Consider the following 25,425-nt stretch of genomic DNA (forward strand, 5'->3'; position numbering starts at 1 on the left):
AGCGTCTGCATCAGCATCAGACTTTTCAACAAACTCGGGCAGCTGATCTTGTACTCACACTTTCATGGTGATCCTGCTCCCTCGACATTAATGCAGCGTTTGAGGCTTGCACATGCAGTTTGTAAATGGAGAATAGTCATTGCTTGCATCACTCTTCAGTCCAGTGACAACCTTCGTAATGAAAAAGAGTGTGCATGGAAATATGTTTCCATTGATGCTTTTGCTAAAAAAGTGATTTTAATCTCAAACTATTTTCTCTCTCCAAATAACCAAGGTCCTCTCTCCCTTTAGGCAGTTTTTCAGATGCTACCCAGAGCTCAGGCTCCTCCACCAATGCTCTATACCATGCTTGTACTTTATTAGCAGAACACAAACTCCCTCACCTCCCTTCTTTATTTAGGCCATGTGATAAAAACAGGAGAACCCAGGGCTGCCAGTTTTTTTCTATTTCCTTTTACTGTGAATTATAAAATTAATTTCAACTCCTCTCCTTGAAAATACAGTATTTTCCTGAATAATTATATGTGAGTGGATTAGAGGCAGACAAGTTGTTTCTGAAAAAAGCATGTCAGGCATAACTTACATGATTTTATAGTGCTTTGCAGTGTTTTAATTTCTGAATAATGAATTTATCATTTTTATAATGTTTTTCTTATTCATTTTTTTTGGGGGGAAGATTGCATTCAGTGTTTTAGATCACTGTAGTTAAACCACTCTTTACTGTATCTACAAAATAATACATATCTTAGTTATAGAATAGAGGAAGTGAACAGAGTAGCAAGATACTCTTCAACATAAGTGTGATTTTTTGTGGAAAGCCATGTCCCATCTCCTGATTTCAGCTTCCCTATCAGACAAACAGGTCTCTTTGCACCCTTGAATGCCAGCCATTGAAAATATGGTTGCTTTTGCATGTGCTCCACAGAAGCACACTGTCTTTATAACTACATACCTGGGTTAGGGTTTAGCAGATGGAAGGTAAACAGTAAGCACCTTAATGTACTAATTATCCTGTACTAATTACTGTACTGTACTGATTATCCTGTATGCTACTGTGACAGCAGCAGTGTTAGCTAATTTTCTCTTAATTAGAACCAAACATCACATCCAGAGGTAGGATGAAGCTGGGTATCCCTTGCTTGACTGAGCATAATATACAGCCAAACTTTCCTGATCTCCTGCATCACTGTCACAGGAGCTCTGAAATCAGAGGATACCTAAATAGCATGGAAAAAAGCATGTGCAAGCTTCTTTGGCTCATATGATGAACTTTTTTTTTGCATTTAGCAGATATTTTATATATTCCCTTCAGGAACTGCATCAAGTCTTGTTTTTCACTCTTATTTGTACTTCATGTATTTTTATAGATGTCAAGTGTCTGCCTTACTGTAGTCAGGAACGTAAAATACTACCGCACTAACCTGTGACAGTGCCTTTAGTCTGCTTGTTGTCACCTATTTATGGTGCAGTAATGGTTTATTTCTTAGTCTAAACCCTAGGACTGTATTTTAATGAAGATTTAAGACTACGATACAGCTGCTATTCACACTCTGTAAGAGGGGAGCATGTTGGAATAACCTGAGATTTACTGCTGAACTGTCAGTCTTTAAGCTACCAAGTGACTTTTCCCTTCTGTGCAGTAGCTACGGTGGAAACGCTGCCCACTGCTGTGAAGCAGACACAGCGATTAATGAACCTGAGGCGTGCTAATCAAACATATGTTTTCTTGACACAATGATTGTGTTATATATCACATCCAAATGTACAGGCCTTTATCTTTCCTTAATGATCTAGCAAGGGGGCTTTTTTAAATGTGGGTGTTTTTCATGCACTCCTTAGATTTGTTCCACAGGGGGTGACCATTAAAAACATCTGACGGGCATGCAGTTAGCCAGCTCCCTGCTGAGATTAGTAAAATACTATATTTAGTAATAGCACTACATCAAGGAACTCCAGCATTGCAGGAAACAGTTTGATTCTACGCTTTTTTCTGATTTTTTGAAATTTTTTTAATTGTATGTCTTATTTTTTCATCTGGGACAATTTTTTTCATCTCAGTCTTGGTTTTTTGTGTCTGTGCTTCAACATTTCGTAAAAGAGTTAGTTCATAAATGGGATTTTTTTCCCAAAATCTTGTTTGTTTCTTTGTTTTACTCTACTTCTACTCTCAAAAATAAAATATATGGAATTGTAAAGCAGGTAGTAAGAATGCAAAGTGGTGTTCAGAATCTCTCATGCTGCTCCATGGCTGAAGAGACTAATTATTATTCCTTAGGAAAGCTCAATGGTTAATACAGGGAATCACACTTTTAAGCACTAGAATACTATACTGTGAAAGCTCCCAATATTGGCTTTGAGAAAATGGTTTAAATGAGCATGTATATCTAATTTATTTTTGTGCCAGAAGTATTTCTTCACTGACAAATATGCATGAAACAGAGTTTGAGCTTACGCAAATAGGATTGTTTAATTTTCTTTTAGTAAACCACATAACTGACAGTAGATGAGTGACAGAAAGAGGAAGATAAAAGACCAGTATGGAAAAGACAAGCATTTCACTGGGAAGCTAAAGGAAGAAAATTGTTTCATGAGGCTCTTGTCCAAGTCAAAATTACTATTTTAACATCTGATTTTCAATCCCATCCTGGTTTGCTTGTTGCTGTAAATCCATGGCAACCTATGTAAAAGCTTGGAAACTATTCTGTGAATTCAGGACTAAATTGGGTGCTTTCTCTTTAAGGGGCAGATTTAAAGGAATACCATCCTTTGTTCTAACAAAATAGTCCGGGCTTGTCAATCCAGAAGATTTGTGCAATGCTGAACATAATGGCATTTTATTACCTAGTTTATTTCTGTCTAGCATTCTAAGACTCCTGCTGATGCTTCGACTCAGAGTAGCTTTTGGTTTGGAAACATGAACTCCAGTGTCACAGATGACTTCTTTCTTTTGGTAATTCAGATTATTTTTAAAGTTAATAAATGTTCAAGACAGAAAGTGTCTGGCTAGAGAGAATTTGTTTTTCAAACTGTGAACATCTAAGCAGCAGCGTGTGAAAATAGTAGCCTTTGTTTTTGCTCCCCTCCGTCTCTTGTTAATGCATAGTTAGCTCCTTTCTAACAGTAGTTTAGTGTACTATAGTTAAATTTAACTACTATGTAGTAGTGTAACAAGTCTCTCACCTTTCTCAGTTGTGAATCAGTAAACTATAGCCCTTGTTCATCCGAAAGGATGCATGGTCAAAGGCAGAAGTGCTGCACTGAAGACCAGCAGACTACCCCATGCTTGAAGTTAGGACTTTGTATTTACAGAATAATTTATGCAGAATAACTGTGGTCATTATCTGAAATCGGATATTGATCCAGTGTGTTAAAGTAGCTTATTCCAAAACAAATCCTGCAACATTTTTACAGTTTCTATTAGAATATTTGCACATAGGGAAGTGTATTATAATAAAGTTAGATTCAAGAGACATCTTTATGTGAATATGAAAGAAATGGGAAAATTCCTGCATTTGAGACAGCGTTATGATAGAAGTAATCTTGAATGTAACTTCTTAGGAAGTTTTATGCAGTATAATTTAGTTTTTCCGTTATAAAATAACATACAAGTTTGAGAATTTTGGCTATGGCATTCCACGTTCAGTTGTAACATTGTAAACATTCATCTTATATCTTCCTTTATGTGGAGCTATAAATGTCCATCAAAATATTTGCATCTCTTCAGTAATTTAAAATATTAAAAACAAGGGCCAAATTTCAACATAGCTGTGAAATAGTTTCAGACCTTCGCATACATTTCCATATACATACTCCAGTTAGTAGTACCCTTCCATACATATGCATACCATGCAGCTTGTTCCTGACTGAAGTAATCTCCGAAAAGGATGTACAGTTGCGTCTCCTGAGAATACCAAACAGGAAAGCATACATGTATGCATAAATCCACGGCATGTCCTTGTGGAAAAAAAATACTTCTAGAATGTATTTCATTATTTTGATGCCTGGGATGCACTTTTGTATTTTACACATGGAGGTTTTGTGCCCTGCCCACAAGGCACAACAGAGCGCTGGGTTTGGGATTCCTGAGCTGGTTATACATAATTTATCTCTGGTCCTCCACATATGTACTTATCCAGAAAGGCTAGCAGTGCTGTGTGCTTTTTGCAATAAATGACCAGGTTCATTTTGAGTTACTGCCAGATCTTCTTCTTGTGGCACTGCTTTGTGCTGTGTAGACATACCTTGGAGGAGAATTATGTGCAAATCGCTCATAATAGTCTGAGGCTGGAGTCTTGCATTTTACTCAGAAACTTGCACAACCCTTACTACAGACATCTGTATGCTGGCCATTATTTTCTAGCCAGATCCTAATGCTGTTCTATAAAACTTCTTATATGTTATCCAAATAAAACATTCTGAATTTTAATGAGTGAAATTGCATTGCTGTTTAAAATTCAGTGAGCTAATTTGTGAGTGTCCCTTAATTACAAAAAAATCGAAGCCTGAAAAATTGGGTCCTGGACATAGATAGTAATTATTTTCATAACTCTTATTTTTACCTCCATAATATATGGAAAGGGAAAATGACCAATTATGGTTAGGCCAGAGGCCTTAATGTTAGGTTATAGTCCCAGCACGACCATTCACTCCTGCCAGTGCTGAGTGAATTTGGGTGACTCATGTGACATCTGTCCACAAAGTGTCCTTACCTGCCTAGGGGAGTTATTGTGGACATGAGCTGTAGTTAAGCACTCTTGACTCTTTACTCACTGAGGAAATCAGAAAAGTATTATTGTCACTTTGAATCTCAATAATGGCCACATAGTCACCGTTGGAGCACTTGGCCAGCCTTCAGTCGCCACTCCTTAATCTCAGACTCTGAATCAAGTATTATTTGCTGTGCCTTCATGTTCCCCTGCCTTACATGATATGACATTGCTAAACCAGTTCTATAGACATTCAGGTTCCTCCCATACTTAGTCATAATAGCATGGACATATAAACTGAAATATTTGCAATGTACTGCTGGTCAAAAACCTAGAAGCATCTGCTGCTATTCAGACTCTTTGATAACTATTCAACTACTACCACTTCTTTCTGAGTGCCTATTTTGGACATTCTGCTCAAATGGACCTAGCACTCCTGGTTGACAAAACAAATGCCCAGACATAGATCATAGATCACATTTGAAGAAGAAAGGAATAAATTAGAGTTTGGAAATGTAGCAGCTGGACTGATAAATAACAAAACAGAGTTACCGGGAAATTGCACATACACATGCCAAATATAGAAGAAATCTGAATGTGTCTGCTGACTGCACAAATCTGTCGACTGGAGAGATCTGATGAAAGCCAAGGTTTTATTCTGTCCCTCATTCAAGATCCAGTCTTTTGGATTTTATATCACTATTTGTATCATTAACATAGAAGGTGTTTATTTTGGTTCAAATGAAGAGCTTCAAAAAAAAAAGAGGACTGTTGTCTAAGAAATTGCAAAGTAATGGCCTCAATACTTTTAGATGAGGCCAAAAGTGCATAATGAAAAGTGCACTTCAGGAAAGTTAAGCCTATAAAGATACCAAAAATCTGAATTGATTGCAATTTCAATGTGAGACTCTAAAGGGAGTGTTGATCAAATCTGCTATTGCAGATAAAAGTGCCATGTAATGCTAATCATAACTTTTCCTCTGGATATCACCTGTTCTTTCAGCTTTTTAACTTGCTTTATTCCAGTGGACATTAGTGAGGTGTAACCTTATTCACATTATTCTCATTAAAAATAGGCCTGCAAATCTGCTATGCAGTTCAGAAAGTGCCATTTTTCTGTTTCCTCATATGTGCTGTAAGACACATTCCTCAGCCACCAGATTTTGCCCCTTTTACTATGTCATATTTGCAGTACAGAATCATCTTCTTGAGCTTTTCTGCCCCATTTCTCCACATCGCATTCTCACAACACGTACTCAGCAGAATATCTAACTTGCAACCAGATACCACAGTTGTGTAAGCTTGGTAAGTCCTTGTCATAACAGTAGTCTCTGACATTTAAAGAACTTCAGTTTATATTTGCAAGCCAAATTTCATACCTTCATACCTCTTTCAATTAATCAAAGTTAAACCATTGTATATGTGAAGGGGCCTCTTGTGGTTTCTAAGTAAGTAGTATGGCTTTTCTGGCAGAGAGCCACAAGCAATTTAGTAGGCACATATTGTGGAGGTTGAGAGGGAAGAGAGACAGGGATAATCCAGAAAGCTTTAAGAAGGGCTGAGCGAAATCAATATTTCTATACACAGCACAAGAATTTCGTGTTCTGTATCTTACTTTTGGCTGTAGCAGAACTGTTTTGATGTGTTGTCAGTAAACTAATTCTGAAATGTAGCACTGATTTGGTTTTCCTCTCACTCAGCCAGTTTTGAACTGGTTTTGCTTCAGCTGAAGTATTCCAAATTTACACCTGTGGCAATGAAGATTTAGGCACAGGAGATTTAAAAAGCACGGTGTACAATTAAGTATCATGTACATCACTAAATCATTTCCACAGGAATAACTCTAACATGGTTCCTAGTTGTCTTCAGAAATAATAAAGTTTAATTTTGTAGCCAAAGTGTCAAGATGAGGCTTTATCATGTAATTTTTGCTTGAGAGCTACACAGCTCTAAATAGATACCAACATAAAAGGTCTGTCTCCAGCAGAGCTGATCTCTCTTTCCATTTCTGACAGGGGTCACATAGCCAATGTAAATTACCACCATAAACTAAATTCCACCTCTCCTGTAGAACAAAGTGCTTGATCTGCCTGTCTAGAAGCCAGGAGCTACGTGGAGAACTGTAGTATTTCAACAGTCCACCATGAATGAATACTGAACAATAATGAAACACTGTCAACCTTTAACTTAATTTTGGCTCAACATATTAAAATCCATCCTTTCTTTAGGGGATTTAAGCACTATCTGAAGGGAACCTGAAGACAAGGAAAGTAATTCAAAAGGAAGCACTATCTTGCTCTGTATTTCATGCAAGATTCTTGTTCAACATACACATCTTGACAACAGTCGGGAATGAGTTACCCTTAGAAAAGGATAGCTAATGTCTCAAGAAGAACGTGAATTCTTCTCCATTTTATCTGTAATTTTGATTTAATTACAAAATCAAATTCAAATAGACAACATTGCATAGCCATGTAAAAAAAAAGTGGATTTTAGTAGAAATGTCATTACAATTGAAACATTTAAACTACTACTGCCAAGTTTTTGAAAGTATAATGATTTACATTAGTGTTTTATAACTAAGCTACAAAATGCTGTTAAAAATTACATCTAGACTGGAAACTATAACTTGAAAGTAGATTCTTATAATTGTATAGACACATCATCTTGACTTCAGTCTCAGAGGTCTCAGAAACTGAAGAACACAACACTTCAAAAACTATCAAAAAGACATATCAGAAAATTTGGCCTCAGTTCAGTATGTGACACCCTACAATATTTTACGCACCCCTTGTTTTATATTAAAGATGAATTCATTGTAAATGTTTGGAATTCTTCTTACAAACTTGTTGAAAAGGGACAGTATTTTAGCATGACTCCCTTGTACAAACCTGGTGTTTAGCAGATTACGTATGTTATTCTGTTATAGGTACACTACAGTGATAGACAAAATGGCAAAGAGTGTATGACCTGTTTGACACTGTCTCCTGTGCAGATGACTTTCCAAGGTATCGGAAGCTCCATTGAAGCCAGCCATGACCAGGTATAATACCTTCACCAAACACTCTTGTAATTTTATTAATATCTAGTAAGGCCAGAATGTCAGCATTAGTAAATTTTCAATTTCGACACATCTTGTGCTTGTCGTATGGCATGTGCTTGTCACTGGGATTTGCCTATCTTGCCATAATAAAATCCTGATTAGATCTAAAGAGTGACCTGAAAAGGAGACAAAACTGTGTTGCCTTTTACATATTTTTAAGACATACTAGGAAAGCCTGGAGAACTTGCTGTGGTTTTAAAGTCAGATGTAAGGTTTCTGCAAAGGTCTTGTTTAATTTTATGTATGTATCAGGTCTTGTCTATTCTCTTTTTACTAGAAGATTATGAGTAGCTGGAAAGCAGAGATGTAACCATCATCTGTCACAAGAAACTGGCATTTGAGAAGGGAAAGGGATTTTTAATCTGATTGTGTAAAACTCCCATTTTGTTTGGCTGTTCTTAAAACATTTAGTTCAAACTTCTGGTGGAAAGCCAGGAGAAAAAAAAATCTCAATCACTCATCACCCTGCTGCTTATGATGGGAACTGAGGAGGACTTCCATTCTGGTCTTCTTGTCCTCCAACACCCTTATGTATAAAAGCAAGACAAGACTTTGATGCTTCAACAGTTTTAAAGGCAAAAAAGAAAGAAGTAGAAGAAGATTTTTAACCAAACCTTGCACCTTGCAGATCTTCAATAGATTGGAAAAAGTACTATTTTATTTACCTTTGCAGGCCATCTTTAAATTGTACTGTGTTCACATTTACCATACATTTTATCAGACTTCTTGTAGGATTCTCTAAGAAAAAAGGAAAGATCACCTTAATAATTATCAGAATTAGTTACTTTTGGGAGAAAGTTTCAGACACTTTTAGCCATATTTTAGATTGGTAGAAGTTTTTTTATTGGAAGTTTCTAAGTTAGTTGTTAACATAAACTAAGCCCATTAGTTACTTACATGGTAACAGGAGGATACTTCCTGTTCTTAAGTGTTTGGTGCTTTACAGAAATAGAGAGCTGTGGTAAGTCAGACCATACTGTGACAGACGCAATCCATTCAGTTCTCATTTCACCCAGCAACTTGTTTATGCTGTTCTAAAGTCACTCCGTTTTTCTTTCTGTAAAGATCGCCTTTTAAAATTCAGTAATAACTCAAATACAATATTTAGACATTTCAATGAATTTAAGGTGGTCCCTGTCAATTTGGTAACAACTACATTCTAGGCTACCAGCCAGCTTGGCCTTTGTCTTAGCATTTATTTAGGCTAGAGTATGATATGTAAACAGAAAAAAGACTTTATAAGCAAAAAGCACATTTAAGTCATCTGAATAATTACATATTTAAGACATCTAAATGAAAAAGTGTTATTGAGCGTGCAAAGTCAAGCACCTAGAAATTAGGAAATTCCAGATTATGTGCAGCATTAGTTTGATCTCAAGTGTACCCATCCAGTGTTCCAAACAGAACATTCTTCTAGGAGAAAAAATAATGCATAAAAATCACATGAAGATTGTATCATAGCGTGTACATAAATGAGTAGAATTAGTTTGCCTGGGCCATTGTGAAGATACAATTTCCTAATCTTGGTTCAATTTGAAGTTTAAAAAAATGTTCAGCATTGGTTTCAGTTATGTAATTTTCCACAGGTTCTTAAAAAGGAAAAAATGTTTTGTCATTGCACGATGGGAGGGTTGTTGCATTACTGAACCCACATCACTTGTGCACAGATTGCATCTGAGCTGAGAGCAAAAGAAAATAATCCTTTAAAAGCCAAGGGCCAACCAGTGGGTCACAAAATAGATCCACATACTCATCAGGAGTCACAAAGTTCTGCTCATCCACTTCCTAAATATCAAAGGAATTACCCTTTCTGAGGAAGAGAGGTGCTACTGACTGCTTGTGTTTGATGAAAGGGGATGGCAGGGCTGAATTGAAACATTATTTGCCATTGCCTAAATAAACAGAGAAAAATGAATAATCAGCAAACAAACAGAAAGTGCATCAAGTATTTGTCAGACACTGGTATTAATTAATAATAAAATTAGAGCTCTTAATGGACCAACTTACAAAAAAACCAAACCTTTCTTTCTGGTTCCTATGTGATTGGTATTATTTTGCTTGTTTTTCTACGAATTCCCTTGCAACAGGTTTATTGGATATGCTTCATCATCTTATAAAAATAGGAGACAGAAATGCTGTGCCTGTGTTAAACTGAATTATCCACATTGTAAATTTTCAAATGAAATAAGTGCTAGATAGCCATATGCTATATAACTTAAATTCTAGAAACTCTCCTTAAACTTATGTCATCTGTTCCTTTTAGATCATTTCTTTTGTATTGTATTGTAAATAGAATGAGCTACTCACGTGAAAGCCTGTGATTTCAGTGGGGGTGTGTTGATTTTTATCAGGTATGAGGCCTGACAAAGTTTGACTTCAGGATCTGTCCACTTCTGTGCTTATGGGGATATTTTTTCTTGCAATCAAAATATAGCTCCCATAAATTCTAGGGTTTCTTTAATGGAAAACTGTCTGAATGAGAGTCTGGAATAGTTTTCTCTGTGGGAAAGTGGTGGAATCTATTGTGTGAGAACTTCTAATAAAGCAGATGTATAACAGATTTGTCACTACGTTGTGGCAAAAGAACCACAGCTGACCACATACCTTGATCACAAAAAGAAACAGAAATGAAAAAAAAAAAAAGAGAGAAGAAGAAAACCAGGTTCCCAATGGCATCTCCAGCACTCTAGTCTGCCTTTTAGATTGGACTTGTGTTTTGTAACGTAGATACACCTCTCTATTCACATCCAGAGATTTGTTACCCAGCAGATACTATTATCTCTTTTTTTCAAATATGCCAAGACTTGACACAGCAGTTTTTTCAAATCACTTACTCTTTTCCTATGCTCTGTAGGGGGTTTTCATTCTTTAGATTGCTTTAGCTTGTGATTTTAATGAGTTTAAATTTTTCCCCACATACTTCATTTGAGCAATTTAGATTAAAGTAAACATTTCATACTGGTACGCTAATTAGTGTGTATTTCAAATGTCCGATTGACAAGGCATATCTCATTTGATCATGAAGCAGTATTGTGGAAACAGTTGCTGGTCTTTCATTTTTCTTTTGGCAAACTGCAAAAAAGGGAAACTTTCCTAAATTACTACTGCAGTCTAACATGCCACATGTTTTGTTGAGCTGCGCAATCAGGTATGCTGACCTCTTTAGTAGAAAAAGAATGGGTTTTAGAATTATTTTTTCGTGAATTATTCACTTATTTATTTTATGTTTCCCGGTATCTGATTATAACTATAAATTTATCTTTCCTTAATGGCTATTATTCTTTGGGGTTTTTTTTGTTTGGTTGTTTGGTTGGGGTTTTTTTGTTGGGTTGGATTTTTTTCAGTAGAATTTAGTTACAAGAAGCTTTTAGTTAAAATGGTCACCGCTTTCTAGTGACTTTCTCAAGCAAACCTTTGTCATTAATGGCAATGAATCCTGGTATTTTTTACCTTGCTGTGGGACTGGAGACAACCTGTTCTCAGGGCTTACAATGGACTTTAAGCATATAGTGTGAAGCTGAGGAATTAGTTGAATGTGGGTGATGCAGAGAAAGAGAAAGGAAGTCCAGGCTGTTGTTCTATATGTGTGTCAATAAGAAAATTCAGTGTATGAGAAGTGTGAGACAGAAAAGGGAAAATCCAAAGATAGGAAGGTATATAAGCAAAAATGGGTGGAATGGAGCAGAAAGATGCAGCGAATGTTAAATTTGATGGTCTGTGTCATACAAGGTAGCCTATGACATAGTTTCAATCTGAGAAGTGACTTCTGCTGTTTACTTCACCCAATATTCCCAATGAGATGTGCTGTTAAAGTGATCATGATGCATCTCTCATGCTTATATTTTTAGTCCATGCTTTCTTCATCCAGTCTAGTTTATTTGTGTTGTATATTGGACTATGTTTTTAGAACTCTCCTACACTTTACAATGCATAAAATAGATAATTTTTATTTTCTAGGACAGATAACAATTGTGTAATGTTACATATAATCTACCACTGTTATCACTTTTATTTTCAAGTATAAAAATAGTTGGAAATAGAATAAGCAGGGGCAGAAATTGTAGAAGTGGAAGAACAACTGATGAGATAGACTTGATAAAGGTGTCGAGCGGGGAGGGTCTGTACTGAAAGGAAGATGCCATGCTCAGCAGTTTCAGAAATCGCTGATGGAAAGTCTGACAAATAGCAGTGACAAACTGAAATGCAGTGTGTAGCAAACATCATTGTTGGCCTACAAACAGGCATTTCTGATAAGGTTTAAGGGATTGTGGTGTTGCCCAGAGGTGAGCAGCTTCTGATGTCGCTTGAATACAGCAAAAGTGCAAGTAGTTCTCTAGGGATAAAAAAGCCTTGCAAATGGGTGACAAACTCGAGGAAAGCTGCTTGGAGCCATGAAACTTAAGGTTTAAGAAGAACTTTACCTTGTAACAGCAAATACATAATACGTATGAAGGTCCATATCTCTGTACTTGTTATGGTCTGAGAATTGTTTGTAGAGCATGCTTGGGAGGCAGCACCTAGGGAGTTGATGCCAGCCATGACTGACTTATCTGTAAGAAAGACAAAAGCCAGAACAACTAACGGTGAAGCTGATGAGTATGCAAAAGATGAGAATTTGTCTAGGGCTGTAACCAAAAAAGATGAATGGGGTTGGGTTTTTTGTCAAGATACCTTTCCGCAGCAGAAATAAAAGATTCTTTATGGGACAGTATGTTAATTCCTGCTCAAAATTAATTTTGTTCAAAGGTCAAATTTGTTCAAAGATCAGATTTACTTCGCAGTAGATGTTTGTGTTCTGGACATAGCCAAAAAATGAGAAAACACTAAAATTTTCCTTAAAAATGTGTATTCCTTTTTTCAGCTGGTGTTGTGTCCTTACCTTGTCAGCTCATTTCTGCTTTAGTTACTGTAAATGCAGTTCTCATTTCTTTGGGGTGGTTTCTTCAATAAAATGAGAAGAACATTAGTTTTTCCCAAAGCCTGGTGATTCCTTCACAGCCCCTTTAGCAGCAGGACTCCTACTTGATCTCATGAAAACAGCACACGCACAAAGTCTTCATCTCCTGCCAATGTGATCTGCCTGGCTGCTGCCTTCTCCTTGATGACTCCATCACCCTCAGGGTGGGTCAGGCATGGCCACAGCTGAGTGCCTGCTGCTCCAAAAGAGGCAGTTCATGAGGGACAGAAGTATAAACTGCTTTTGATATATGGCATCATGCTTCACTCTTCTGTGGTTGTGTCAGGAAAGGTGCACCTCTGATGTTGATGTCGCAGTCAGAAGTCATCTCATCAGGTTTTAGTTAGGCTGGTTAGGTTGTTGTCTGCTATTTGGTTCTTTTCCCTCATCTGCTGTGCTCCCCACAGCTGGTGGGGAAGTGCTGGTACATTTTCTCTGTATTCTTCACCTTCTGTTTCGCATTATCTCAGTCTGGATGTACGTGACAGTACATTTGCTTTTCCCTGGCAGCTGGTGAAATTTTCCTTGATGAGCCCAAGATCAAACGTTTGTGTTTGCTCAGGATGTGTAATCTTTCATTTTCAAAAAGTGAGTTACTAATTAACTGTTGAAGGGGAACAGAATGTAAACGAAGGCACGGCTGTCTCCCTGCCAGACCCTTTCAGTGCTCTTATTCAGGGCTTCCCAAGTAGTTTCCTACTGAATGCTGAAGATGCAGAATAGGATTTCTCAGTGCTCTGTGCATGCATGTTTGTTTACACAATAATGTCAGCAGGGTATGAAATGCTACTGTTGCAGTCTCTGGGTGTCTTACATGCTTGACATGTAAATGATGACAAACATGACATGACTTTTTGGGAACTGTTTTCTCCTCTGTTCGCAAATCAAAGGTGAAATATCCTGGTGGCAACTACAGGTGAGATTTCACAAGAGTGGTGAGGTTCACAGAATCACAGAACAGTTGAGGTTGGAAGAGACCTCTGGAGGTCATCTGGTTGCACCCCCTTCCTCAAGCAGGGTCACATAGAACAGGCTGCCCAGGCCTGCATCCAGACAGTTTTTGAATATCTTCAGGGTGGGAGACTCTACCTTGGTTTTTCCTTCCCATTGACTTAATCTTCAACTTTGTCTGTTTTCTAAATCACTGAGCTGGCAGAAACTAAGTTTTTAGCCATCTAAATGAGTTGTATTGGCTCACTGGGGCCTAGATGAGTACCAGAGCTGAAACATGGGAGACATCATGACTGCCCAGCCAAGAGAAGATGAGGGAGAGCCTTCCCCTTCCGCAGAAGCAAGCTATTAGATCATCTTAGCACTTAGAAAAATGTCACTTGAAGAGGATGAAGCAAAAATTAACTGCACAGAAAAGTTATTTTCTTGTAAGAATGTTTGTCTTTTTTAGTCCCCTTAAACCTGTTCACTGTGCAGTAGCGTGATCTGGCACAAAGAGAATAGGAATGCACACAGAAGGAGGGAGGAAGAGCAGGATCATAGCAGCCCTGACCTAGAGAGGTTTGGCTGCTTTGGAACTGCACCCTTAGTAGCTGCTTGCATTAAAATACCTTAGCTGGCTTTCAGTGCAGCATAGCATGTGGAAGTGAAGAGAAAGGCATTACCAACATGCAGTGAGCCAACCTTCCATGGACCACAGGCCAGCTGTTCGCTATCCTTAGTTTGCAATCTGTTTCTGGTTTGATTTGTTTTGCTGTTACTTTAGGCTCAGCTGGCCAATGGTGAAATGTAAAACTCTTGAATTTTCTTGCTGCTGTGGCTGTTAGGGAAGGGAAGAAGCTTAAAAGGGAAAGGTATTGGAGAAGTTTGGAAAAGCTAAAAGTGTCAGTTTTCTGCCTTGTCACGCTGCAGTAGAAGATGTCAGCCCACTTGCAGCATCAAGAAATCTAACAGCTTTTTCTCTGGCAGGAAAAAACAGAGCGAAGACAACAGAGGTAGGTTCTTCTCCTACTCAACAGTTAAAAATGGATAGACATACACCTACTAGACAAAAGTTGGTGACAGAGATAGTGGCACAAATGAAGTGGAAGGAGACCTATCTAGTAGCTTGTATTCCAGTTGCGATTGACAAAGATCTGGATTTTTCATCTTGACCCCTGGTGAGCAGCATTTTCATTTTAATAGCTATATTCATTTTAATTTCTAGGACTAGTAAACTCTATCAAACCTTAAGAATTAAAGGTAACACTCAATCAAAACCCAGTTACCTATTTTGTAGGCAGCTCCATTTTAAACAAAGAAAGGTATTAGCAAAATGCACACTCAACTTTGTTGCCCACCCTGTATTTGCCAGAGTTGTTCTGTGGCATATTCCACACACTAATCAAAGTAATGCTGTGTGTGTTTGTTGATATGTGTTTGATCACTTGTCATTCAGTGAAGTTGCTTAACACACTAATTATATAATTACCATTTCAAAATATATTTCCTTAACCATTCTACAAGACAAAATAATGATTTGCACATGTTGCATCTGAAGAACTGTGCTTTTGCCAACACTGTGTTTGCCACCTGATTTTTTCATTTCTCATGTAAAAATATCACATGGCTAGCATTATGCATTCACCAGTACAAATGAAATTTAGTAGGTTTTTGTTTGCATAATCATCATGCAACCCCTGGATCTACATAGTACAAGTAGAAACTAAATTGGACATCCTACACCCCTTCATTTCAAGGATTCATTTCAAGAAGCTAAGATCTCATAATAAATGTGTCGACAATAGATTTAAAGGGAAATTAAGAAGGTTTGGTTTTATCAGTGGTTACAGGGGAATAGCCAAGGTTGAGGACTGTGAAATGCAGGGGTTAACAAAACTGAGTGCTCCTCTGTCACCACTTTAGTTTTGTCAAATTGATACAAATTTCCTCTGACTATCTGCTCAGAGTCTAAACAACTTTACCTTCTTCTCTTTGAGATAGGTCTACACAACGTAGCCAGCCCTGGTGGTGAGCTAGTCTAAGCACTTCTGTAAACTTGGACTGTTTTCCAGCACCACGTTCCCACAGCAAACTCCTGTCATCTGTTGTGTCTACATACCCGATGCACTCATCTGTACGTAGTTTGGCCCGTGTTTTTAGTGCTGAAGCATTTTTCTCATTCTGTTGTAGGCAAAGTTGTGTCTATTCTGAGCAGAGGTAACATTACTGAAGGAACAAAGGAATAGTTTTGTCAAGGAATGGGAAGAGTATAAAAGCAGTCATGCATGCATGCTCAGTGCAGATTGTGGCAAGTTCCTGTCCAAATTAAAGTTCAGTTCTGAAGTTACTCTCTTAGCTATGATTCCTGTAACATGCATTGGTACATTGCTAAGCATGCTGTGTTTAGGAGCACTAAGATTAAACTCAGTTCCTAGACATCCACAATGCAACAACATCCTGCTTGATTCCTTGGATGGTTTTTTAAATACCCCATCAAAAAAGAGCTGAAGATTTACCCTAGCTTGATCACTAGTGGTTTACCTGAGAAAATGATTTCACTTTGCTTTTTTACATGATTGCCATTTATGCCCTGATGGAAAGTGTCAGATATCTCCAGGAAAAAAGGTGCTTATATTCTTTCCTATAGCTCATTTAACACAGCATCCCAGAGCATCTCTTGTACCCCAAATTCATTTCACATACAAGTTTTTGTAGTCAAAATGGATTTTTCAGGTCATCAAGTCAGAACATCCCACCGTTTGAGACAGGAAGGAGTCACCAACCAGCCTTCTCTTTAAAGCACAAATGTGCAATATCCTCACTTGATACAGGAGTTCCTGCATCCCCAGAAGCTTCATGTGTACTTGCGTCCTCCATTTCATAGCCCTTACAGATGTCTGTGTTTCAATACTAATACTTCATTCCAGCAAGATCCTTCACATTTGCTGAATGTAAGACTTCTCCCAAGTAATTCACTCTCTCAAGGATCCAGGACTTGAGATAATAAACACTGAAGTGGAGGTATCAAGAAAAAACAAAACAGTGAACTCTTAAGTTAAACTTCAAATTTTATACGTATTTCTTCATATTCATTCTTTCTCTTTCCCATCATTAGAGAGACCGTGAGACCTAGTTTTCCACAGATCCTTACGGCTGTACAAATAATTGATTTTACAGTCCAAAATCTCCTTCTTATCCTTCATCCCCTCAAAAAAACAGCTCTAATTGGTCCAAAATAAAGAAAAAAATACTTCTAGCCAAAAACAATAATTCATTTTTCACTTGGGCATTTGTAATGAAACCAGGAAAATTACTGAGATTCATAAAACTGATGGGAAAGATGATGAATTATTTTACCTACAAGCTCAGTGGTTCATGCACACAAGATGCAGAAGATGTAAATTTTATTCTATGCCTTGCCCCACAGAGGCATGGGTCCTCTGCAGGAACCCTCCTCATGCTACAGAGCAGCACAGCTGGGTAGCCACAGGAACGCAAAGTGATAACCATGGGGTAGTCATCTTCTTTGACTCACTGTTCAAACATTTTACTCAGTAGGGCTGTGTGAGGAGAAGAATTTGGGGGAATTCTCATTTTGAAATCCCCAGTAGATGGTGGCTAGGGCACTGTTCTGAAAGGTAAAAAGAAGGTTTTCGATCCTCTCAGGAGTCAACGAGCCTTAAGCTATGATTTTCCACAGTTCGATATCGACCATCAAGCAAATCTTTCTCTTTGGTTTTCACTACAAACAATCAAAGCTAAGCAAACTATAACAGATAGTGTCAACATTTCTAACATTATTTACAGCTGAAATTGCAGAATACCTTTCCAAAGTCTGGGAGCAGATTTAGCCAATACAAAACTGCTTTTTCCAATGTATATTTTTTTTTTCAGCAAATATATAAATTTTTTATTTTCTTACCTTGCTCTACAGCCAACCCCATCCCTGCCATCGGTCCATATCCAGCTGGTGGCGGCATTGTTCAAACCTCCCAGCCATGTGCTCCTCATGGTTGGAAGTTGCCACATGGACCCCAAGAAGGGGCTGCTATGTCAGGCTACAAGGCAATTTAAGGTAGTAAGACATATTCAGCTGGAGTCACTGTGTTCCCCAACAGTACCCAGAAAGTTGTCTTCCTCCTCCCATGTGTTATCCCTCCAAGCATAACCTGCAGAGAAAATGAAAGCTTCGCTTCCTCGGCTGTCCAGCTGTCTGTAATAGCACTTTACATTTGCTTCAGGATTTTTAAAACTTGGTTACATGGCATACATTCATAAAGGACATCTTGACATAGGTTTATACCTCAACTGTTGCTGAATATCTTATATTGGCAGCTTGATAAATTAAGACAAGTGCTGAAGGCTGGATTCTCTGTGTGCTGATAGCAGTGGGGGCTCTGAGCAGTCCCAGTCCCTCTACCCATCATGCCACAACTATTTACATAGAAGGCACACCTTTTGCTGATACTGGCTACAAGGCTTATCTCAGTAACTTAAAGATCTTAGCTGATTTGTGAGATCATGAAAAAGCCTATTTAGCCATTACTTCAAAGCATCAGGCTGTTCAACAACTCAGTCCTGTTTCAGAGTGCTCCCTAAATGTTTCATAATTTAACACTGTTTTGAATAATTGAGGTAGTTTTTTCTAGCACAGCATGCTGTATGAAATTATGAATTGAGGAGATTTCTATGTTGTCGTATTTCATTCAATACCTCATTGTAATTTGTGCAGAGTGGTACAATAATAAGCTGTCAGTCATTTAAGGGACAGCTGGATGTACATGAAGTGTTGTTCATGTGAGGGGGGCTTCCCAGGGTGCCTCAGTTCATCAGTGCAGATGACCTGGGGTTTGATTTTGGAGTGTGCCAGAAAGCAGGATCATTCTTCCAAATTAAATAAAAAATAAACAGGGATCAGACGAGAGACCTTTTTTTTGTCACCATGTATCTGTCCATGCTTGTGAAGAAAGAAAATAGAGAACAATTGCAAAGATATATCAGGTATAATTTTCTGAACTGCAAAATATTTAAGCAAGAAGATATGAGTTTGAGAGGGAGTTAAGGAAATTAAAAGGAGGCATCAAATGTTGGCTTGACCCAAAAATGCTTAAAACCCTATTTGCCCTTACTGAACAAAAATATTAGTACAGAGGAAATCTGACATACTGGCAAATACACAATTTAGACTTTTGCAAAATTTGCAAAAATTTGACAGTTATTTGGCCCTCATTTAAATAGACTGGATCTTGTGGAGTTTGTTGGAACTCTCCTGTTAAGTAACACTTAAAACCCTTTTGATCAAATACCCTTTCTCAGGCAATTACAGTTCTTAATTTAGAGGCCAGTTCAAAAGATTGCTTGTTACCTTCATTTAGCAAAGATTCAACTGCAACAGTTTTCTGATCCTTTTTAAAAAGGCAAACAGGGAGAGTTTACACAATAAAAGTTCTTTTTATATTCTCAAATTAATTATTTTGAAATATCTCACAGATTACATCAGTTTCTTACTTGCATTCATGTTGCAAGATGGCGACTATTATATATTGCTAGTGATGCATTAAATTAGTTGTTTACATTATAAAATCTAAACATATTAGAGTCTTTTGTGTTTGTCTTCAGAGATTCCTATTCTAATAAAGCTTTCTGAAACAAGTACGGTTGTCTTTTTTGTTTAGTTAATGCCTCAGTGGAGAACCTAAAGATGTGTAGCCTCTAGCCATTCCTGTCTGTGTTTAGTAGAGTGTAAGGAAATTGTGTTTGGGACAATATATATTTTCATTTAACAGGGAAAGTTATACTTTTAAATGTATCATTTTCCATTTAGAAAAGGTAACACCTGAGACAAATGTAGGTGGAAAGAGCCAAAATTCATCCAGTTTTTGCAAATACTCTGGTTTACTGCAACTTTTAATCAAAGACATATGTATAGTGTACTGACAAATAAAAAATTTGGGTGCATCATTCTTATTTCTGATGACTCTGTGTCTCTCTTCAGGTCAAAATGTTTCTGAGGATTAAGTGTTACAAGACCAACATTCAGTAATGAACAGTATTTGAGATTTTAAATAAACTTTATAATTTGGACTCTCAATTTTGTTGTTTAACAAAGGTTTTAACAGAGACGTAATGAAATGGGAAACATAAAAGCAAAAGCTGACAGCTTTAATGCAGCTGGAGTTGCTCTGTGAAAGTAGCTTTCACTGTTGAGGGAAGTTCATGAACACATTTTTAGCAGCAAAGGAGCTTCTTGAAGAGTCAGCTGAGCAGCATGGCAAGGAATGTCCATACCTTCCCCTCAACACACTCCTTTAAAATGCAATACATCTTAGTTCTTCAGCTAGAGAAGTGACTGCTTTAATACGCTGTACTAGACATACATGTTCCTATCTTAACAGTGTTGGTAACTCATAAAAAAGCAGGGTTTTATTTACTTGTCAAAAACCAAAGTAACTTGCATTAAGCCAATGACCAAACACAGTTGTCACAGTTGTACTTTATATCAATGAATCTCACTGAAAGAAGGAATAGCAAGCTCAGTGTTAACTTCAGAAGCAGATTATTTTCTGTGTACAAGATATGCCTTTAGGATAACAAGCCAAGAGCACTTCATATCTAAATAGCCTCCAGAACATACAGCAATATAACAAGCACTGAGTTATAGTAAGGCTTGGGAAATGTGACAAAATAAGCAGTGGAATGAAGAGAACAGTACTGAAACCAGTTGGAAAAACAAGAAGTATAGAACTTGATGAAATTATGACATATAAGGAAGGTCTTGTTTCTGGTCGTGACTAAACAGTGAAAAAAGCGATGAGGAGTAAACTGGCTATTTTCAATAAACCTTTAACTTTAGACAAAAAGCTAAGTGATTTAAAGGTACTGAAGACTGTTTTGATTCAATACAAAAGTGTAGCATTTTAAAGTAAAGTTTAAGATTAAAAAAAAAGGAATGTATTCTTATTTGCTTGAAAGTCTTTTTCATGAAAGGAAGCATGAGAAGGTATGAAAGAGCTTGATGTAACAGCCTGCCAGAAGTTGTTTCAAAGGTTATCACTTGCTGAGATATTTAGGCAAGATGTGTTCCATCAGCAGCCTAAGGACAGTGCCATGTGTAACAGGATAGTAGCACTCATGATATCTGAGCAGTTTTAGTGAAGTTAAAGGTTAATCATGAAGCTTCAAAAATAGTATGGACTGTGACCCAAAGTCTAAAGTACAAATTAAAACCTTCAGAGAAAAAATAAAGGCTGCACTTCATATATACTCTCTGATTCTGGACTTCTGATTTGAGATACCTTGAACTACGGTATTCAGAAACAAAGAGCACCCACTGCTTTTAAACAGATGTATGCTTTATCTTTTGCAGGAGCTTTACCCATTTAGTTTATAATGTTATCAGACAAGTATCCACACCCCTAGTTCATTAAGAAATTCTGACCAAATATTCTGACCCTGTAAACTTTTTCATACTCATGTAGGTCTGCATATGAGTTGTTGAGATTACCAGATGATTGGTCTGTGCAGACAGTACAGAAATGCAATTTCAACTGATGTGAACAGAGGTTGATCTGAGGTGCAATACCAAATGTAGCTACATTGCCTGGGTTTACTATCCCTTCTTTGTTTTGGCTGGGATCTTGTGCATGAGAGTAAAACATGGCATCTCTGAACGCAGTCATATTAAGAACTGAAGTCCCTACAGTTAGTTTTTAATGACCAAACTGCATGACAGCTGCAGTTTACGGCCATATCACAATTTTCATAGTAGAATGAATAATTCGTATTTTGAACTCCCTTTTGGTCTTTCTATTTTCTTTTACAAGTCATTGTAGCTGATACTTTCATGTCCATTGCTCCTGCTGGCCAAAAGTGACTGAAGGGGAAAATTTTGCTCATGATTTTAGAAAAAGAGGTGGAGGGAAGTATGGAAAACTAAAGGCTTGTTGGAATCACAGGAATTCAAAGCCCTTGTCCTGAGAACAGATACATGTGCTGGGTTGTATCTTGAAGAGCCACAGTGTCTCATGGATCTCTCTTTGGGTAATGCCTCTTATTTCTCTGCTGGATCTCCCTTCTAAAACCTTGTTCCAGATCACAAATCATTTCACAATTGAGAGAACAACAGCCCAGGGTATCAAAGACTGGTTGAGTGATGATTTGAGCCTGAGTGCAATTTTGACAGGGATGGTCTTTGCCAGATGGAGCAAGACTTTAGGGAACATGCTGTGTACTTCTCCATTTCAAGTAGGAATTAGAAGGTAATCAAGCCAAGTTGCCAGCTAAGAGTGGCATATCCAGGTGACATGCTTTGGTTTCTTTTATACGAAGAAATCAGAAAAGTCCTTTCAGGTCTTGAATTTGACAGTGCGAGTATGCTGTTGTAGTGCATTGGTGCTGGAAACTCACTAAAGACAATGTGTCGGAGTTTGCAGCTGAAGTTTCCATTATGTTCCTGGTCAGACAGAAGAAGGAAAAGGCTCAATATCACTTATACCCTACCTATTGTAGTCTGAGAGAAGTATGCATTTCATCTTGTTTGATATTCCTCTTCTTTTTACAAGATCTTCGTTTTATCTTTGTTAATTCTGAGATGTCTCCCTGTAATTCTCTCACACTGTAGGTACTGCAAGGCCACTGTTAGGTGGGTAACCACTTAGGTTACCCACACCTTCTCTCATAAGCAGAATAACTTAAGCTTCTTTAGTCTTGAAACACAGAGAAGCTTTTACTTATTCACCTTTTTCTTCAAACTCTTTTTCAGAACCATGTTATCTGTCAATGTACCTTTTAAACTTTGGAGCTTAGACCTAAGCATGGTCAAGTTGTAGAATATCAATGCCACCTCTAGAGGCAATAACACTTTCCTGTTTCTTGGTATCATTCTGACTACGTGTCTACGTGTTTGCTGTTGTAGCCTCTGCATTACTTTTGCTAGTGTAGTTTGTTCCGTTTTTTAATTTTGTCCTTTTTTCCGGAATGAATGAGATGCATCTGAATGAGATGGAATTTACATCACTGCAGATTACCTGCTGAAAGTTCAATTTTTACAACGATTAAATGTCAACATTAGAGGTTTGCTCTAAAATAACTGCTGTTTTATCAGTTCTTGCTCTTTGCTGGGGTGAAAGCAGAGAATGCAGCAAGAATGCATGATCCGTGTTGAAAGTAGGTCTTTCCATATAGAAAACAAGATTCAATTTCCCCTAAATTTCATTTCATGAGTTGCATTCCTTGAGTACTGGGAGTAAAGTTCAAAATGTTAATATGCTGGTATGATTAGGATGCTTTTGATGAATGTGGTCTGTATGAGGCTGGGCTCCTGTTCAGAATCAATCAATCAGTGCCCGGTGAGTTTTGTAAGTAAATGTCATTAAGGGTTGTATTTGCTGAGAATGTATTTGTGTTCTCTAAATAATCATCTGGCATATTCTCTGTGTAATTTCCTTATATAGTGTCAAAAATTACAGAGAAAATAAATCTTAAGAATGTAAGTCTTCTGTCTATAAGTGCACAGGAAGCGGCATACCTCTGAGCAATCTAACCAATCGATTAATCCAGTCTTTTTTCAAAGCACTCACACAGTGTTGAATAGAATAAAATTAAGGCTATGAGTAGGGACAAAATTCTTACAAATTACCTCAGAGCAAGACAAATATACTGACATACCATTCTTACAACATAGGAAGTAATGTATACATTTTATGTTCATTCTTACAGAAATTACAAAAACTTTTATGTCCATTTACAAAACACTTATGTGAGTAGTTAAAATTAATTCAGTAGTTAAAACTAATTCAGGGATTATCTGTACATAAAATCACTTGGTTATACAACATTTTCAAGATCTATCCCAGACTACATGCATCTATCGACATACTTAAAACAACTTGTGACTATGGTGTATCCTGTATAAATTAATAATACATACATACATCAGATACACAATCAAATTATATTTCACATTTGAAATATATTTAAAATATTTTCTTTTGATATAAATTTCTTCAGTACAATGTTTTTTCTGCTGAAATCTGAGATGATCTCTTTAATTGTGTAGTGTTGTGTTTCGGTAATTCAAGTCACGGTGCAGGTGGTACACGCAGTTTACTGATGTTAGAGATAGTATTTAAACAACTCCATGCTCAGAGGTAGTATATCAAAAGTTTTTAAATTGAGGGTGACAGAAACTGGTGCTGCACTTTCATGTTATCCAACAATGTGGAAGAATTTTGACATACAGCTGGAATGATCAAACTGCACCAGTTTTACTGTCTAACTTCATTTGACATGAATTTCAAAGGTATTTAGAAATCATTTAATTGTATGCCACATTTGAAGAGTTTACCATCCTCGGAAAACTTTTTTACACAGTCTCATACAAGGGGGTTTATGATCTCAAAACATTGCATAAAGCTTATACATTTTTTGGTAAATCTCCTTTTGTGTTTCATTTGCGAGCCGTGCAAAAACTGTAGTTTCTACAGGAGCTGTTACTATAAAAGGGAAGCACTCTGCTACTAACCTGCCCACATTATTTTACAAACATACTTCTTCCACTGATACAGGAAGAGACTGGCCTGAAAATACAAAGGATTACTTCAGATCATCAGCGTTTTGTGTACGTCTATGGAGTAAAACTGGAAAACAAATGTAACAGCAGGAAGCCTAGGGTAGTCTGCTGATACAAAATTGGTTCTAATTCACATAATAAATGATATAATTTGTGCAAACTTAGTAGGTGTTGTAGACTATTTACTGGCTTGCTGCTTTTTGACAGAAAAGCCAAGAAAAATTTCTCTAAATCTTTTCATTGTGTTGCTTAATGCTGATGTGGCTCAAAGAGCATAGCTATAAGCATAGAAATAAACACTTTTTATAGGGTAAAAACTGTATATAATTTAAAATTTTCTGTGAATACTTGTATTTCTTCAGGATTCTGGCAGCTGTGAATCATAGGAGTCAATTTACTTTTGTAGTTATGTGTATGTATGAGTCATATAAAAGAAATAAAGATTTCAAAACTTAACAAAATTAATTTAATTACCAAAAAAAGCTGTAAAAACTCATGATTGAAAGTTAGTTATATATATAAAAAACTTTTTAAAAATGGCTTCCTGGGTTTTTAATTTAAGGCTTTTGGTTTTTATTTAGTTAATATGAAACATTTCCCTCTATATTTATTTACAGTAAGATCTCTTGTGTCAGTGATGCCTTTTTCTGTCCGAGTACCAAGTGATTACCACATAGTGATTCACTAAGGGTACTTCAATATAGCATTTCATAATTATCTGACAAAGCAGCAGATGATCGGTTGGTGTTTGCTGTGCTTATCTGCAGCAATAACAAAGGATTAAATGCTTCCTCGCACCCGTGTTACAGTTCTCATACTTTCCCTGCTAGCTCACCTAGGCGAGAGAGGCATGTTTATCCCAAGGATGAAGTTCAGTAGAGGTTGGAGGAGGGAGTTGGTTATTAAGAAATCGATATATGTCTCATATAAGCAAAGCCAGTGTCCTGTGTGATGGCGCTTTCTGTTAAACAGAAGCCTATGTGAGGAAGTTATGGCATGTGATTGAGACACCTGTTGAGAAAATAGGCAACTATTGACAAATCTGATTCATGACTGAGTGACTGCTCTGCTAGTCTTCACATGATCCCCACCGAGAGCAAGCCTTGACCGCCTGCTAAACAAGGGCTGTTTGAAGTTTCTTTTTAACATTTCCAAG

At 37.2% G+C, this 25,425-nt stretch overlaps 1 protein-coding gene across 3 annotated transcripts in view; it reads left to right on the top strand.

Annotated features, from left to right (window-relative positions):
- Positions 1 to 25,425, top strand: part of STAU2 (staufen double-stranded RNA binding protein 2) — a 144,764-nt gene that overhangs the window by 76,462 nt on the left and 42,877 nt on the right. Inside the window, exon 12 of one of the 3 annotated variants that reach the window (XM_010188438.1) lies at positions 7,636 to 7,749. The exons of the other annotated variants lie outside the window; for them this stretch is intronic. Coding sequence (XP_010186740.1) covers positions 7,636 to 7,749 — 114 coding nt within the window. The remainder of the gene's footprint in view (positions 1 to 7,635; positions 7,750 to 25,425) is intronic. 3 annotated transcript variants of the gene reach the window in all.

The sequence above is a fragment of the Mesitornis unicolor genome, unplaced genomic scaffold (genome assembly GCF_000695765.1).
Source record: "Mesitornis unicolor isolate BGI_N332 unplaced genomic scaffold, ASM69576v1 scaffold30777, whole genome shotgun sequence".
NCBI classification, from domain to species: Eukaryota; Metazoa; Chordata; class Aves; order Mesitornithiformes; family Mesitornithidae; genus Mesitornis; species Mesitornis unicolor.